The following is a 19,471-nucleotide window of genomic DNA, read 5'->3' on the forward strand; positions in this document are numbered from 1 at the left end:
GTACACGGTACACAGTGTAGGATAAAAACAACTCAGCTTGGAATTTGGGGAAAAACAGAAATAATGGCCGTTTTCAGCTCTTTATTACAGTTGAAACATCCAAGAACTCTGAAACAACTGGGTAATAAATTATTTTGTCTTTAGTAAAAAGATGACCTTTCACTAGAAGTTTCAAGCCATCCTGTGGCATTTATCTCCTAAATGGATGTCTTTTCTTCTGTATGAAAAAAAGGAAATAATGAGAACAAGGTGTGTGTAGGAGCATGCATGCTTGAGAGATTCAGCCAGAGAGAGAAAAGCACCTTAAATTCATGCACATTTTTATTGAGTAGTAATATAAAATGCTTTTTTCATCATTACAAGTGCATGCTTTGATTGCCAACATTTCAGAAGTCAAATTACAAAGGCAAGGCTGTAGGCTGTAGTGAATTACTTGGGCACTTATACAATTGTTAAAAAATATCAATGGACTGTTTTGTTTTTCTTTTTTAAAATGAACCAGTTGTAACCCGTAACTGATATACAAAGGGAAAAAAGTGAAAAAATTACACATTTTGTGGCACATGACAGAACATAACTAAATGACTAAACCATTATGACATTAACAGTTATCATGCATTTAGAGTTTCACATGTAACTACAAACTTATTTAAATTTCACAAGGTTTGCTAAACATGCTAACCATCTATATGTGCACTGACAAGCTTATGTTAAAAACTTTTTAAGAATACTTTCCCCCTTAGATTTTTCAAAGCTCTTTTTGATTACAAAATTTCAAAGGCATTAAGCATTTTTTTTTTTAGAGAATATAAAGTACGCCAGTATACATACATTTCCAGTATAAGTCAGACCACTAAGCGCATTACAGTCCCATACAGGCCTATACAGCCAATTTTTTTCTTAAAAAACATGCATAGGCAGATTTTTACAGAATATAGATGCTTTTCACTGCACTTAATATGGTGTCTTGTTCACTATACTTAAAAATGCACCACTCATAAATATTTAAATTCAGCAAGCCACAACCAAGACTTGATTTACGAAAAACTGCCCCCCCAAAAACAAACAACCCCCCCTAAATATAAACAGCAAAAAAAAAAAAAAAAAGATAAATGGTAGCATTATTCCAGTTTTTTTTAAGTTGAAGAAAAAGATACTTGCTGCCAAATTAGTAAGATAAGTGTTATATTTAAAGAAGGGCATTGAAGCACACTAAAGAAACCTGAGGTAAGCATAATCTGTACAAAATTAAACTGTCTTTTTTTTTTTTCCTTTTTTGGCATTTTTAACAAATTTGCAACATTCTGTTTTTATATTTTTAAAGACTGCCTAATTTATTTTATAGCCATTGTCTGACAAGAGTAGCAAAACATTATCAATAAATAGTCCTTATTTAGTTTGTACATCATTTTGTTAAAAATGTTTTGATGTCATCCATATTTAGTGCTGCAACTGTAAACGTACAATAGTTAGTAAGAAATTAGACAAAGTTTTCATGTCCAGTAACATAATAAAAGGCCTTTCAGTAACATATCTAGAAGTTCCCAATGCAGTAGGAAAACATGTTCAATTCCCCTAACTTTGCAATATATACCAGCATTAGCTTTCATATTTCTATAAGCATTTTAAAGGCATATCCAAAGGAGGTGTTTAGCCCCCATCCCCCACCCACCAAAATAAAGTTTACTATCTCCTCTTAGATGATATTGTAAACTGACTCCAACATCTGGCTCCCAGAGCAAGTAAGCTATTATCAGAGGCAAGAACATCCAACCGTTGATGTGCAGCAATCCCATCATGCCCTGCAGCTAAAAAAACAGGAAGTGGTCACTGAATATTACTGCTATTACTGCCATTGCTGTCAGTGCCATTAGTCTCTGAGGAGATTGCCTTGTTGATGGAGTTAAGGTTGGCATCAGATGGCATGGCATCTCTGCGAGGAGGCATCCTCTCATTAATTCGATCTAAGCCTTTGGCTTCTTCAAAACTAGTGATCTTATGCTGTGGTGAGAATCCTTTGATAGCTAAATAAAGGATTATTAAAAAAAAGAAGGAAGTTAGCAAAGTCAAACTGTTGGTATTTTATCAATTTATCAACAGTCAGTAACTGAGAAATTCCCTCATTGTGATGAACAAAATGACAAAATCTGATAGCACAATAGACTTCTTACCGTATTTGGAAAAAACTGAAAAATTAACAACCAATGTCTCTCGCAAACCAAATGTCTTTCAACAAGATTAAATTCTAATATCTTTTTGTCCACTTGAGTTTGGCTTAAAATATTATGAAGCTGACATAAAGCTACAATTTGTAATTATGAGCAGTGCTCAAGGCAAAATGACTATCTATCTATACTTCGTTGTAATAAATTAAAGCCTTACAAACCTTGTGTCCAACCTTAGCATCCTTACTCTGGCAAACTTTCAAGGACTTATTTTTGGAGTAAGGACTGAATAAAGACTTACATACTGTGCCAATCAGAAATCATGTATGGCACAGAGTGATCAATTTGATGGATACACATTAAAGATATCAAACAGGGATAGTCCTATAATCCTTTTGGAATGCCTTACAATTTTTTAATCACGGATCAACTGCTCATGTGTTACTCAAGAGCAGTAACTTTCCCTGTCATCCCCTGGGTCCTAGAAAGTAATTTGGTTAAACTGGAGTAATTCAGTATGACATGGACTAAAAATATCATTCTTCTGGCATATTTGTTCCTCTTAACTTTGAAAATGTATCAGCATAGGACCCAATAACTGAATTTAAAAAGTCAATGAATCTGTCCTTCAGCAATGACAATTTCATTGATCTCAGCAGGTGTCCACAGATTAGGCAAAACTATCTGTAGAATCTGATACAACTATTTTATTACAGGACTTATTTTTGAAGAGACATCTATTTAAAACAGAAGAAAAAAAGGCACTGTAGGCAAAGAGTTGTTGACAGCCATTAATATAACTTTTTGTAGCCTTCCGTGCATTTTTCTCGTCTATTCAAAATCAAATCAATTTACCGTATTTCCAGAACGTTGGTTGCGTTTTTGTTATACTTCTACCTTAACATGCCACATAGCAGAGATGGTGTATTAGTACCAGGAACCCGCAAACTTGCTGGGACAACAAGGTAAAGGCGTTTGAGAGATAAACATTTCCCCTCCCAATCTGACCCAACAGAACCACACCCTACCAAAAAGAAAAGTTTCTGTAAATTCAGCATCTTCTCCCAACTCTGAAGTGGCTAGCACTTTTCTTCTTAGTATCTCTTACAAAAAAGTCCCTGGTACCAACATACCACTCACTGAATTTTGTGGGGAGCGTGAAAAGCAGCTGTCATGCGTAAATTTTGCCAACCATTCCTGTGCAAAGGTGTGCACTAATTTGTTCCTCAGGATTAATTTCTTTAACCAATTTAATGGATGTTTCATATTTCAAGTAAACTTTGATGTTCATGGGTTTTTTTGCATATACTATTTTAACATATACTAATTTAACATAATGGTGATTACTCAATTGAAGGGGGAGGAGAAGTGGAAAGAGGGCAAGGCCCACAGCAAAGCTTCTTCTTTAATTCCACCCCTAAAATAAAGATGTCTAATGAACACCAATGCCAAACGCTTAAAGAAAGTTTAACAGACGGTGGCTGTGTTAAGCTGGAAATCTTGTCTCCTCTTCTGCAGGCTGACCCTTCAAGGTTCTCAGCCCACTGGAAGTTGTGGGTGCTGATCGTCTCACAGGATCAGGCCCCAGTGAACAACTACAGTGATGCTTATAAGGGGAAATAACCTTTTATCTGGCATTTGTTTGCTTTATTTAGTAAAAATATGTATGGTTATAGTGGCTAACCAGTGATAATGGCAAATGAAGGAATAACTTGAAGAATGAATATTCCTGGAATGGGGCTTGCATTCAATCAGTTTTATTTCAAGCAGACATATTATAAACCTGAGTGCTGAAGAATGTGCTCTGCTGTAGTTGCTGGTCAGACAACGAGTATTAGCAGTGACACTGAGAGTTTACTAAACACGACACATAGTCACAGAAATCACAGAAAACAGCCAAACTGTCAACGAGAATGCACACTGCAGATTAGAATTTGCCAATAGGAATAGATAATTCCAACATAAATAGCAGCTCACTCACTGCTATTTAGAAAGCAGTTGTATTTTCTCTTACTTATTTTGTTCTACAATTGTGTTCACTGCTTTATACAGATCAAAAAAATTCAAATGGCCAAAAAAGGCACTTTTATCATCATACCAAACGACCATGACAACGAGATTTTTTTTTGCTAAAAAGTCAACTATTTTTAGGGGGGCAAGAACAAAATACAACTGAAAAGAATTTTGTTTTAAAGGGGAACTTTGAAATTCTTCTTCCAAAACTTTACATTACTGATTGCATACTGTGTATACTTATTTAAATATAAAGTTAGATCTTAACAGTATGGTTAATAAAATTGCATGTGGATTAAATTAAAAGGATCATCAATAAAAGCACCAAAGTTTGCAATACTAAGCATTCATAAATCTTCTGAGGCAGCCAGTCTCTTTAGATCTGTAGCTTAGATGGTGCTGGTGCTAATGGTTGCTCTAATATAAATACCCAGTACGTTAACTGATACTACTAGAAGAAACGGACATCTTGCAGACAAATGTCTCATGTTTTACTTTTTAGAGAGACATAAAAAACATGTTGAACTGTAACAAAGAACCATTCAAAATTACTTCTTTACTAGTGACTTCAGCCCCGCCACCCCCAACCATGTTTATAAAGTTGCCTGTTTTCTTCTTTATCAATGATAGCTGAAAATGATTTGAGGCAGAGAAATGATTCAGCCCTAAGAATACAGCTTATGAGTTATGTGTCAAAGAGCATTTACTAACAGCTGCCATGTCCCTTTCTCTTTCAGCTAAAAGTCCCCTTGTCACGCTACTCAGTACTTAGTTTAATGTACACAAATTAGAACATCATTGTACCTTTAAGAAAAAAACAACACAACAAAAAGACTTTCCCCTTTAAAGCAAGTATAATTTGGTTAATACCGAGCCACAATTGTTAGCCCAACACCCACACAATCTGTACAAGCTACAGCAAAATGAATACACCCAGCAGAGCCCTTATCTGTTGCAGCAACAACAGAAAGGGGACTGGCCAATTTACCTTCATCAGCCTCAATAGCCTCAACAGTCGCTGAAGGGAAGAAAGGGGGTAGCAAAACGAATGAGAAAAATGAGCAGAGGATTTTAACTCTAAGAACAAGTCAGTGAATAGCAAAGGAGCTAATAACTAATGTTACTGTAAGTGCTGGATTTCGGCACAGAAGACAACACAGAAATGCTATACAAGGAACAGAATAGGTCTAGTTTGCAGGCTTGTTTGAGCGGTAGAAAATGTTTTGGGAAGCTGAAGGATTCACAAATTAAACTTTAAGAAAAAAAACAAATTTGACAAATTTTCTTTTAACTCAAAGAAGCTGACAAAAATTGTCATTGTGAATCTGACCTACACAGTGTGCTGTAAAACTACTGCAGCATTTACCAAAAAATGTGTCAAAAAGGGCAGGAGGGAAGTGGCATAAAGCCAGCAGAAGAAATTCACACCTTCACCAAGAAATTTATTATCTCAGTTTGGAGAACACTAGTTGCTATTAGTACTGCACAGGACTGAAATGTCATTTAAGAGAAAAGGGCAAAATTTACAACTGGTAATATAAACATTTGTTCTCTTTCCTGACTTAAAAAACCAAAAGAAGACGACAGAGGGTTAATACAAACTGTGTCTTTTTTACTTGCAAGTTAGCTCAGTATCAATGCATGTCCCAGCTCTATCTGCATACCTCCCTCATTACACAATCATCTTTGAAATCCAAGCATTTTTAACATTTTAAATCAGGTGGTATTTAACACACGGAAGGGATAAATATGAGATTTAAAGCTGCTGGTAGCAAAAATATAACAGCTTGGTCAGAAACTTTTATGGTTAGGAGGTTGCTGCTCTGTAACGTACACCATTGTTGATCAATTTTTTTTAAAAAATATCCCTATTCAAAATAACTAGTCAGTTTGAATTTGTTCTTACAGCCAGAGACTCCGAAGCTGAAGGGGTCAGGAAATGAAATCGAACTTAATGATGGCACAGCCAAGATATTTATTAAGAAATTTTGATAAAAAACCTACTACTTCAGAAAACAGATTAAGAGTCAAAGCTTTTAGCTTTTCCCCTTTTCTTCAACTTGAGATGATTTTTTTAAATAAAAAAATAAGTTTTTTGTAGTTATGTTAAATATAGATTGAGATCAATGCTAAAAGACGTATATTGTCGTCCTGTTGCATGGAGAAGTCACCCATGGGAATCCACACACACAACAGTGAGCCTATATCTTGCAGGCTAAAAAGTAAGAGGATGGTAAATCAAGGGACTTGAAAAATAGAAACAAAAATGAAACAAAAAACTAAAAGAAATATAATGACTGTGGTTAGAAATTAAGATGACTAACTGGATCCAAAGTAGCACTGACATCTTAGAAATAAATAATGACTACTGAAATGTATACTTCCACAGAACTTATGGGTCAAATTTTCTGTTAATACATATAGTACTATGAAAATGTGCTAACAAACTATGTAGATATCAGAATAGTTGGTGAATGGTGTACTCTGTGTTAACTAATGTAATGGGTTGTGTATAGGAATGTTTTACTAAGCCAGAATGCTGCAGTATGAGGGGATTTTCCTTTTAGTCATTTTAACTAGAACTTTTTGGCATCATTCTAAGTGAGTTTGGTTCCTAATTTTTTGACTAGATGACAATAACGTTTTCCTTGGACCAAATTCTCTGACAAGTCTAAAGAAATGATAATGAGAAGAGTCTGGATAAATACCATAATTCTACCGAAACACTGAGATGGGCATTCTGGTGAATCATATTGCAGCATTTTCAAAGCAGATCATTACTCTCTGTGTAACACACAAGTCACATCCTCCTCCCCTCCTCCCGCCCCCAAACAAACAAACAAACAAAAAAAACCACACCACAGAATACCTGAATCTTCTAGGTAAGAGAAAAGAGACAGTAAAGGGAAAAATACAAAGAGAAAGAATACTCCAGGAAGGAAACAGGAAAATAAGAGGCTGAGACTGTGTTAAAAATATAAAGTGAATTTCCATTTCTCACATGTATTGACAACAGAACTATACTATAGAAATATAAAACATTCTTGGGTGCCTGGCATATATTGAACGATAAACAAAAAAAAGAGAGCATATAGTAATACAGTATTAAACATGCTTTTGCAACTCCAAATTCCAAGAGGAATATTACATCAAATGTATCCCTGCTACATACTTACAATATCCCTGTAACATGTCTTTCTACAAAATTGGAAAGAAAAAGTGTATTGTGCTTGCATACATAGCGACCAGAGTATTAATAAATACCTTACTTCAGATTCATGCAGATTGTGAAATTGCTTTCTTTTATGTATCTCTTACATCATCATTTAGAATCGTCAGAAGATAAATTCCAATTCTAGAACTATTTTTGTTGGTGATTCTCAATGAGGAAGGAGAAGATAGCAGACAGAATACAGTTTGATTGTCATTATTTATGCTGAATCTGCAGTACTGGGAATAGCAAAAGAGTTTGTATAGTCTCTATTTTTTTCCTATGAACTGGGTGGAATAGAAAGTACTTTATAGGTAATGCTGATTTATCATGTTTGTAAAGTTTATTTTCTGATTTCTCTCTCTGAAAATCAGTGGGACATAATAAGACTTGAAAAGTGGCCTTATAAGAACTACTCACACATGAGCAAGTATTACAAACCATCTGTTTTATTTTGTACTTTAATTTTTTCCTTTGGAAGATTGTGATTATTTTTCCTTGGCTTCTGCAGTTCAGTCTATTGTTTTATACATGGAATGGCACACAAACATGCTTACCGCTTTGCAGAGTTTGCTTCCCTCCAGAGAGTACACCACTGGGCAGCATTCCTGTTGGAGTCAAACCTTTCAGTGTCAGCACGCTCTCACTCTCTTCTCTGTAGAGAGGAAAAATAAAATCAGTAATTTTTCTTTTCTAGGATTGGAACACAAACGGTTGGACTGAGGAAAATACATTCAACAATACGAGTTGCATCCTCATCTTAGTGCCGTTTTAATGTTTAGGCTGTCTTTGCCCCTGTGCAAAGGGCCTGCATGAGGAACCACTGAAGTCTCACTTATGCCTTACTTGAGGTTTCAAGTTGCCCAGGTCCTCTGCACAGAAGTGAGTTCCCCAATACACAGTACTGGATATGGGCTGTTATTCAGCTAATAATGTAACTTGGGCCTGTAGAAGTAAGTATGCAAATATATACAGACACTGTAATGTTGCTGTAAACCAGGGGTGGCCCCACTGGCTCTTTTAAAGTTCAAGTTCGGCTCGTGGAGTGCCCCCCCTTCTCCACCTACCTGACCCAGGTGGGAGGGGCATGCAGAGGGGAGCTTCAGCACTGTGGGGCGTGCCTGTTGGGGCTCAGGGCTTCAGCAGGTGCAACACTGAAGCCCTGAGCCTTGGTAGGTGCCTCCCGCAGGGCAGAAACCCCAAGCCCCAGCAGGCAAATCCCGGCTCTGTAACTTCTGAAGTTCGTCTGATGTGGCTTGGAGGGTCAGTACGTTTGGCCACCCCTGCTCTAAGCCATCAACATGGGAGCAGTGGGACCAGAGGAGTAATAGCATTTGTTAGTAACACATTTAACCCATTCCTATGCCACATTCTCCCAAATCAGGGTTTGTTTTTTAAAAAAAAAAAAAACACCATCTAGACTAGTAGCCATGTACATAATTAGCTGATTGTCAATCATTATAAGGTACCCAGCAATAAGCAAAAGCATTAAGTTGACGGGAAGTTTGAGTCTTAACTTCACTACTGCTACTGTGAAAATGACAGTAAATTAGCTTAGTTCATGCCCTCAAGGAAAATCATTTTAGGAAATTTGAGGAGTAAGTTTTGCAGGTTTCCAAATATAGAAGTGTAAAATATATCCTTTTGAATGCACGAGGAACAGCATAAGGAAGAACAACTCATCACAATGACTGAACAGCTTGAAAAGAATCTCAATATTGCTTTAAAGAAGTATAATGTTGTTTGAGTTGATACTTGCTTTTCAGCAAAAACTGAAAACTGCCCCAATTTCTTTAAGAGAAGCAAATGTTATTGTATTTTTCTTTGAAATGTGAAATTATGTTAATCTGATGGAAGCCAAAATGCACACACACAAATGCAGAATTTGGCCCCAAGTACACTAGATGGTAATGTATTTTTCTCCACTAACGCCAAGAGCTGTCAAGTTAAGTATTGTTTTTGTTTAGTAATAATGCAGGGCCCACAGATTTCTGTATTTAAGAGCTTATCTCTTTCCCCTGCAGCATATAAATGTTAGATTCTATTTACAGCCTGAAGATTATGCAGATTGTTTTCATGATTTAAGAACGCAAGTCAGATTCTCTCTTCCTCTATACTCCAATCAGGCCACAAGCAAAGGTCTGAATGTCAAGCAGAATTAACACTGCATTTCTATCACATTGGAGGGTATTAAAACATCAAGCAAGGTTGAGAGCCCTCAGTTGATAATAGATTTCTGAGAGTAAATTCATAACCTGCATTTTGAATGGTCACTTCACCTAATTTGTGATTGATCTTGGAAAATGATTCCAATATTTCTTACGGATTTACCGTTACAGGGTATTTGTAAACGGTATTTTTCTGAAATTTCTGTTTTGTTAAATTAAGAATAAATTCAGTATTTCCCAAGCACTTACTGTAACACAGTATATTTTTTAATTAATATATATATATATATATATATATTTTTTTTTGCTCGCCCTGAATTTCAGCATAGCCTTCTTCTCCCTTTTCTTTTGCTGCTCAGGTATTTTATTTCCACCATAAAAATATGATCTCAAAAATATAGTTCACTTGAAATTATTTATGTGGTACTATCATGAAGCACCGATGTCATGCAGAAATGGTGTCACTTGTGGCATTATGTGATGTATCCTAAACCTACCTTTGTATGATGACTTTTTCTTAGGGAAATTAGCAAAAGAGTGAAATGCCATTTTATCCCCTGATTTTGAGGTGTTAATAGCCAATGGATCTTATACATTATGAGCTTTACGTATGTGGAAAGCAGCTTTCTCTCCAAGTTATGTCAAAATGGCCATGTGTCAACTCACTTTCACGGTGTATAGCTAAGGAGGTTATGGCTATTCTGGCTCAGAAGCTGATGATCTGGACGTGTTCATACTGTGAGTGAAGTGCAGTAGTATATGATTTTCTGGATGTCTAAAAAAGGCTTTTTTGGGAACTAGCTAAAAATAGTTTTTAGAGACAGCAGAGGCTTAAATAAGTAGAAGTGAACATCCCTATGCAAAAGACACCAGAAATCGGGGGTGGTTCCAGGTCCTAGTCTGACTTCTACCAACCCATGTCCACAAAAGTGTGGCAAATCTGAGTCAAATAGGGAAATATGGTCTAGAAGAAATTACTAGAAAATGAGTACACAATTGGTTGAAAAACCATATTCAAAGAATAGTTATCAATGGTTTGCTGTCTAACCCGGGACAATACATCTAGTGGAGTTCCACAGGGGACTGTCCTGGGTCCAGTACAATTCAATATTTTTCATTAATGACTTGGCTAATGGAGTGAAGAGTCTGCTTATAAAATCTGTGGATGACATCAAGCTGGAAGGGATTGCAAGCACTTTAGAGGACAGAATTAGAATTCAAAATGACCTGGACAAATTGGAGAATTGGTCTGAAAACAACAAGATTAAATTAAATAAAGACAAGTGCAATGTAGTACACTTCGGAAGGAAAAAAAATCAAATGTGTAACTACAAAACGGGAAATAACTGGCTAGGTGGTAGTACTACAGAAAATGATCTTGGGGTTTACATTGGATCACAAATTGAATACCAGTCAACAATGTGATGCACCTGCAAAAAAAAGGGTAATATAATTTTGAGGTGTGTTAACTGGAGAGTCATATGTAGGATGTGGGAAGTAATTATTCCACACTTCTCGGCACAAGTGAGGCCCCAGGTGGAGTGCTCTGTCCAGTTCTTGGCGCCATACTTTAGGAAAGACGGGGACAAACTGGACAGAGTCCAAATGAGAGCAACAAAAATTATAAAAGGTTCAGAAAACAATCTATGAAGAAAAGATAAAAGAACGGGTATGTTCAGTCTTGGGAAAAGAAGACTGAGTGGGGACCTCATAACAGACTTCAAATGTGTAAAGGATTGTTATAAAGAGGATAATGATCAATTGCTCTCCATGTCCATTGACGGTAGGACAACAAGTAATCAGCTTAATCTGCAGCAACTGAGATTTAGGTTAGATATTAGGAAAAACTTTCTAACTATAAGGATAGTTAAGTATTGCAATAAGTTACCAAGGGAGGTTGTGGAATACCCAGCATTGTCTAACCTTTTTCTTAAAATCCTTCAAACACCTGTCAAGGATGTCCCTGCCTCAGCTTGGAGGGAAAGTTCAGATGATGTTTGCAGACCCCTTCCAGCCCTACATTTCTAGGATTCTATTCATACGGATTTCAGAATAGCAGCCACGTTAGTCTGTATTCGCAAAAAGAAAAGGAGGACTTATGGCACCTTAGAGACTAACAAATTTATTTGAGCATAAGCTTTCGTGAGCTACAGCTCACTTCATCGGATGCATCTGATGAAGTGAGCTGTAGCTCATGAAAGCTTATGCTCAAATAAATTTGTTCGTCTCTAAGGTGCCACAAGTCCTCCTTTTCTTTTTGCAAATACAGACAAATTGACTTCCATATGCTGTTTAATGTGACTGGGTTATCCTAAAAAGACCTTAAAACACAAGGTTGTTGTAGTATTCAGGGCTAGATTCACAGAAGGATCTAGGTGCCTAACTGCCACTTGAGATGCCTAAATCCCAGAATCAAGCCCTACTGATATTCACACAAGCCTTCTCAACTACTATGAAACTCTGTAGGCACCTAAACTCACTGGCTGCCGAAATTTTTCTAGTGCAAGATCCCTAGGTGCCTATGTTTCTGGCTGTGCACAGGCATGCTGCAGCCTCACTTTAGGCATCCAGATGCGTAAACCCCAGTGTGATTCATGGACTGGGGAAATAGGGGCATTCTTTGCCTAACTTGCCTGTGGGGCCTGATCCGGTAAGTGTGCTCTCAGTTTGCTTACTGGATCCGGCCCCTGCAGGTGAGCTCACCCAAAAATGGCTGGTAGAAGGAAGTAGAGGGATTAAGAGGACATTCCTCGTAACATTTTAGCCCAGTGGTTAGGGTACTCACCTGGGATGCAAGACACCTTTGGTTCAAATCCCTTCTCTGACTGAAGGGGAGAAGGTAGTTGAACAGGGATCTGCCACCTCTCAGGTGGAGTGCCCTAATCACTGCTCTATAGGGTATTCTGATATCTCGAGCTGCTCCACTGTAAATAAATAATGAAAGAGTGGTTGGGGGTGGGGGAAGAGCGCACACATGTATAAGCATGAGAACTCACCTGGGAGGTGGGAGACCAGGACCCAGTTGCTCTTGCTCCAATGGCTTTTTAAATTATTTATCAGCAGTGGAACAGCTTCAACAGGAGAGTCTGAGGAAGCCCCAAATCAGAATACCCCATAGCCCAGTGGTTTGGGCTGCTCCAGTATCTTCACCCCCTCAGCTGCAGCGGGGAAGCTTGAACTGCGGGGGGTCTCCCATATCCCAAGTGAGTACTCTAACCTCAGGGCTAAAGGTTATGAGGGAAATCATCATTGTCCTCCTCCCCTTCCCCCTCGGCCAAGAGTCCCAAGCAGAAGGAGGCACCTCCCTGCAGCTCAGACTTAGGCACCTATCTCCCTGAGAGGGGCAGGGCTTAGGACACAGGGAGCTGCCTAGCATGCTGGTTTTTGTGGTATTCTGAAAGACATACCTCTTCCTAACCATTGTATAGGGAGCCTAAGCACCTATCTCAAGTTTTGTGGATTACAGTGGTTTTCTACGTGCCTAAAAACGTTAGCTGAGAACCTAGCCCTCAGTGCTTAAGGTGCTTAACAACAGATCTGCTTTATGACGACTCTGGTTCCAATTGGCTGTGGATAACAGGAGGTTCATAGCACCCCACCCAGATTCTCTGTCTAGAAAGCTCAGCCCTTAAAGGCATAGTCCTCAACACCAAAGTTGTGTCTGCTATTTATGGATATTAAAGGTCCAGTCCTGCAAAGCACTGAATTGCTCCTGCAAGGAGCTGAGTGCCATCAACATTCACTAACTTCAGCATGCTCAACAGCCTGAAGGATCAGGTACCACGATTTCCCATCCTTCTGTACCATTATGCAGTGTGCTGTGATCTTCCGGAGATACAGAAATGCAACCATCTGTGAGGCAGAAGGCAGTAGTAATGAAGGTTGGTCCTGCTTTGAGCAGGAGTTTGGAACAGATGACCTCCTGAGGTCTCTTCCAACCCTAATCTTTTACGATTCTGTGAAATCTCTTGTGGATATACTTCTTTTAAAGTAATTTGGAATCTTTGTGATGAAAGCTGTTGTACACATAAGGCCAGGATTTTCAAGGGTGCTTCAAATTTTGCCCTAATTGAAATACAGTATTTAAAAGGGGGCTGGTTTTCAGAAAGTGTTGAAACTGTGGAAGTCAGATGTCTTTAAGGGGTCAGATTAGGTGCACAAGAATTGAACCACCTCCAACTGAGCACCACTAGTTACTCTTGAAGTCTGTGCCATACAGTATAAATTGTTAGTGTATTATTAAATACCAAATAAATCAGATGAGCATCTAATATCAAACTCTTTTGTAGGTTTTAGTCTAGACTTTTATTTAGCCTGTTCCATGTTAAAAGATGCTCAGAAACACTGGCTGCCACAGAGTCTACTCTTGGAGGTTAAAGAAGTCCTTTATCTCTGGCCTGCTAAACGCAGGGTTGTGAGTTCAATCCTTGAGGGGGCCATTTAGGGATCTGGGGCAAAAATTGGGGATTGGTCCTGCTTTGAGCAGGGGGTTGGACTAGATGACCTCCTGAGGTCCCTTCCAACCCTGATATTCTATGATCTCAATACGCTATTTAAGACCCTGATTCTGAAGTCTGCAACATGTGGACCACCAGCTGTGCCCACACTGCTCACTCATTGGAAATTGCAGGTGTCAGGCCACAATCAAGCGACTCCAGTGGACTTCATCTGTAATCTTGAGCGTAGCCTTCAAATAATGTTTGTATGTTTTTTTGCCAATCATACCCCTTTTACTTGAACAAAAAAATCACATCAAATGACATTAAGAAACACACTTGAAAAAACTTAAACATTTTGCATTAATTGCAGTAGCTGTGAAAGGATTGCAGAAGAGCAACATTAAATTGCATGAGGGGAAATTCCTTCTGCTGAGAGGGAAAAAAGTGAGTTTTCCAGAAAGAGCTGTAAGAATAGCCCTGTACAGTATTCAGAGTAGCAGCTGTGTTAGTCTGTATCCGCAAAAAGAACAGGAGGACTTGTGGCACCACAAAACCTTATGCTCAAATAAATGTGTTAGTCTCTAAGGTGCCACAAGTCCTCCTGTTCTTTTTACTGTACAGTATGTTTTCTATTTTACTTAGAAACGTCAGCTAGAAAGTTCTAAACATTAGGCAGCAATTAGTTCCCCCTGCTCATGTGTTATTGGAGCAGTGGAGATCAAGGGTAACAAGTTGCTATTGTTTGTGTTCATTTCCTGGAGTTTTAGTTAAATGAACCTGATGCTTTCATCCTTAATCATATTCACAGTAGCAGCGACTGAAATGGGTGACAAAGTGTGACAGCGGGCTTCCTCTTTAATGAGACATGGGTTATGCCTCGCATGCTCTCTCCGCATTGAACTCTCATAGCCGAGCGGCTAACAGAGTGAACTGTGCACTTGCAGAGAAAGGTTCTTACTAAAAAACTCTGGATTTTGAGGATTTTCCTTTTAAAGCAACTTTTTTCTTTTTAAAGGGAAGTTTACCAGAAGTGCTGCGGAAGGGACTTAGTATTTCAGAATATTAGCAATTGACTGTTCACAGATAATGCTGTGTAGCACTTTGCCAAAGGGCTCGATGCATCTTGTTTGATTGGCATGCTGTAGCATCAAGAAGTTACCACTTGAGCAACGATACAGTGTTCTGGCAATTTAAACAAAGAAGTTCTACCTTAGGACAGAGAACACTCTGGCCATCTTTCCTATTGCTCGGATCTTGTTCCTAATAACCTCCTTTCGAGCTGCAGCTGTTGCTCCTATGTAAAAAAACAAACAAACATTAAAATAAATGGAAGTAACTTATAAGCACTATATCACCACTTTGTATTTTGAACACAAGTCTTTTACAAATCTGATGCGTCACTGTATACTGATAGTAATTGGCTCTATCTTACCACAGTTTGCCCAACTGAAGAGCCATCTCTGTAAGGGAAGTTTAAAATCCTGATTTTGGTAATTTACCATTGAAAACATTTCCATCACTTCTGGACATTCCAGCCATCATATTATAAGTCCCCTGAGAAATGCATGTGATTATTTTCCTGCTACCTATGAAAGCAGCTTGGTTCTCACCCCTGTAAATTAATTTTGTGCTTCAAAAGTTGGGAACCTCACCAAATCATGGTAAAAACAAGGTGCTGAAAAACGAGTCAATCAAGGTGCTAAAAACAGCATTGAATTAACAACAGTATCTGCACCCTGAATTATCTTCAAGGTTTTATTTAGAAACAGTTAACAAATATGACACACCTGAAATGTAATTCTTAATCTTGCCACTTCAAATGAAAATAATAGACAATTCGTAATTATGGCTTAGCTTCATTAGACATAGCAAAATATATCATACAATATTAGGCATATAGCACATATTTCAATTTGTGGCATCTGTCCCTGGGATAAAGTCCTTTCCTTTGCTTTTGGCCATCTATAACTCATTCACTCTCTATTCTCTTTCCTTCCTTGCTAGATCATCTAATATGCTGCTACAGAATATTTTTTGGTACTCCAAATCCTGTTGCCAAAACCTATATGCTCTCACAATACCAGGAAGTACTAAGACGGAGCAGTCTCATTCCATTGTTACATATTACAGCATATTACACTAAGGGCTTGTCTACACAAACAGTCCACTGCAAGCTGAGATGGAATGGATGATTTCCTCTATAAGCACACTTTACGAACAGACAAGACAAGAGGGATACAGGTTGAGCCTTTTGGGGCCTACTGATGAAGAATGGAGGAAGGGAAGCCTGTCTGCATTCATTGCCCTTCTCCTTCCCCACCCCTCCAAAGTTGCACCCACATTCTGAAGTAGTTACTGAGGGGAGCAGACCAGCTGCTTACACCTGAAGGCATGTTGGAGGGGAAGGAGAAGGTTACCAAGCCACGACACCACACGAGATGCAGGAAGGAAGGTCTGAGTGTGCAGACGCGTTCAGGTCTCATGTAAGTGTGCTGGCAGCACCACTACTACAGCTCAGGTTGAAATGAGTTTGCCGTTTAACAGCAGATTTCTCTACGTGCTCTCACATCCATGTACATACTGAGATTGCCTGGAAAATAGCTGTTCCTCACTTGGGCCAGGTTAGGCTTAGTAGTACAAGTTAGGGGTAATTTGAGCAAGGGGACCCTGAGATACAGTGCCCCTAAAAAAAAAAAAAAGACAGTATAATTTCCCGTTTGCTGCTGCTGCAGCTTTTCTTTTCTTTTTTTTTTTTTTTGCGTTCCTCACACCTGTGGTTCGAAGTACGGCACTGGTCCACATCACCCGATGCCATCCTATTAGCTCTGACCTCCACTAGCATCCAGTGTCACATCGAGGAAGCCATCTTTTAGAAGTGAATAGGGGTTAAAGATAGTTCTAGAAACTGACACGAGCCTGGGCGATGTGCTACATCGAATGATTTGTGAACGCTCTGCAGGACTGCTGCTCCGAGGTGGACAAATGTGTGTAGAGGGGCCCTCATGTCAGAGTCACTTGGTGGCTGAAGGCAACGTGCTGTAGTCGCAGACCCCAAGCAGTACTCAAAGAATATGTATTTGAGTCCTGCCATGGCAGAGTTCTGAGAATATCTGCTGGGCACATTACTACTTTTTGCCTGTCTTTTGCTTTGGGTTATGATCTGTTAAAGAGCTTCTTTGGAAGTTTTGCCCCAAGAACACTGTCAGGGTTCCCTCCCCACTTTGAACTCCAGGGTACAGATATGGGGACCTGCATGAAAGACCCCAAAGCTTATTTCTACCATCTTAGTTTAAAACTTTCCCAAGTCACAAATCTCTATTTGTCCTTGTACTGAGGTATGTTGCTACCACCAAGTGATTTGACAAAGAATCAGGGAAAGGACCACTTGGAGTTCCTATTTTCACAAAATATCCCCCCAAGTCTACACCCCCTTTCCTGGGGAGGCTTGAAAAATAAACCAGGTGAGCACAAACCAGACCCTTGGGTTTGTAGGACACTAAAAACCCAATCAGATTTTTAAAAAACAGAACTTTATTGTAAAGAAAAAAAAAGTAAAAGAAACACCTCTGTAAAATCAGGATGGAAGGTAATTTTACAGGACAATCAGATTTAAAACAGAGGATTTCCCTCTAGGCAAAACTTAAAAGAACAAAAACCAGGGATAAACCTCCTTCTAGCATAGGGAAAATTCACAAGCTGAAACAAAAGATAAACGAACGCATTTCCTTCCTTTACTTCCAATTCTAATGGAGTTGGATTGCTTACTTCCTTGATTTCTGTCTGGCAAGCACTCAGAACAGACAGACCAAAACCTCTTCCCCCCCCAGATTTGAAAGTATCTTGTCCCCTTATTGGTCCTTTTGGTCAGGTGCCAACCAGGTTACCTGAGCTTCTTAACCCTTTACAGGTAAAAGGATTTTGTGCCTCTAGCCAGGAGGGATGTTATAGTACTGTATACAGGAAGGTTGTTACCCTTTCCTTTATATTTATGACAACAGCGCTTTCTCTTTACGAGTCAATATTTTAAAGTGCTTTGAAATCGACATACATACCAATGTTGTTTTGATAATTATGGTACCGCCACCAGGCCAGGATTAGTGTTAGTGGTGCATCTTTGGGGTCATTTAATCAAGTGGTCCCTGAGAAACAGCCCCCTCCACCAAGTAGCTGATTTTAATATTTAAATTGCTCTAAAATCCCCATACAGAGAGAGATTGTCTTGAAAACTCGTATGTAGCAACAGGAATTAATGTAGCTATTGTAGTGCAAATTGAGAGTCATTTGATGAACGGGTTCCAGAAATGCAGCCATTTGCCTCCTCTTCACTCCCCCCTCCCATGAGCTCTTCATAACTTTCAAAGTGCTCTAAAATCTACATGCAGAGGTATATTGCCTTAAAATTGACATGCCACAGTCAAGGCTGGAAGAGAGCTTGCGATACAAATTTGGGGTTATTTGATCAAAAGGTTCCCAAGACAAAGCCTCCAAAGAATGAACTTCTTTTGGTTTTCAAAGTACTTTAAAATCCATGCACACAACAAGGGGACAGGTATGCTATATGATTCAAATTTGGTGTCGTTTGGTTAAGGAGTTCCTCAACTACAACTGCACTCAAAAGATCTGATATTAATATTCTAATTGCTCTGAAATCCACATGCTTAGGGAGCTGGTCTTAAAATTAATATTTCACACCAGAGGCTTGTGTAGATTTTTGAAGATGGGGGAAGAGAGCATGCATTGAGATGAATGGGGCAATTCACAACTATGTTGCAGTGGGTTGTGTAAATTCCTGTCCCCCTACAGTAGCCCATGAAGTAGATTAAGAAGTGTGGGGCTACCATCCTGTCTTCCCTGGTATCTCCACCTGGCCAATGTGCTCTATAGCCCTTTGGTTACCACTTTCCCTCCCCCACCCATGACCCCTCCAGCTCCAGTAGGGGCATGGCAGAGCCAGGAGGACAGAACTAATAGCTGAGTGGTGGTGAGGTGTTCCCAGGAAGAGCTTCTCCCTTATGTCCCCCACATACAGATGACACTCAGTTATGCCCCCCTCACCACCACTACTTCCTCAAAAGACAAGGGAAATTCACTGCCCCAAAACATCATTAAAACAGAGGTTGACCGCCAATGCCACGTACTGTTCCAGAAGCTGAGTGCACCTATATTAAAACTCTGATGACCTCATGAAGCAGTTAAGGTAAAACAAACTTAAACCTCCAAAATGGGGAAATACAGGATTAAGGCAATGTTTCCTACATCACCACACCCACACCGCATTCTGCCCCCTTTCAGCAATGCCCCAATGAGTCCCTAGGGAAGATCATATAACTGTACCCTTCCCAAATATTTGGAGGACAGTGTAAAATATACACAGGCATAATGTGGGGGAAAACTCTCAGACTTTGTCTTGATGAGGATAAAGATCAACCTATTTTCAACCTATTTTCAACCACTTTGCCTGATCCAATCAAACCA

At 39.0% G+C, this 19,471-nt stretch overlaps 1 protein-coding gene across 3 annotated transcripts in view; it reads right to left on the minus strand.

The window, feature by feature from the left end:
• Positions 1-299: 299 nt before the first annotated feature.
• The window catches only part of PPP3CA (protein phosphatase 3 catalytic subunit alpha), a 324,623-nt gene continuing 305,451 nt past the window's right edge, over positions 300-19,471 (minus strand). For 2 of the 3 annotated variants that reach the window (XM_048847006.2, XM_048847003.2), the window contains 4 exons: positions 15,206-15,290; positions 7,947-8,044; positions 5,167-5,196; positions 300-2,024 (listed from right to left, as the gene is read on the minus strand). In XM_048847006.2, coding sequence (XP_048702963.1) covers positions 1,828-2,024; positions 5,167-5,196; positions 7,947-8,044; positions 15,206-15,290 — 410 coding nt within the window. In that variant the 3' untranslated portion in view covers positions 300-1,827. The remainder of the gene's footprint in view (positions 2,025-5,166; positions 5,197-7,946; positions 8,045-15,205; positions 15,291-19,471) is intronic. The other variant, XM_048847004.2, reaches the window with a different exon arrangement.

This window comes from Caretta caretta, chromosome 4 (genome assembly GCF_965140235.1).
Source record: "Caretta caretta isolate rCarCar2 chromosome 4, rCarCar1.hap1, whole genome shotgun sequence".
Classification (NCBI taxonomy): domain Eukaryota; kingdom Metazoa; phylum Chordata; order Testudines; family Cheloniidae; genus Caretta; species Caretta caretta.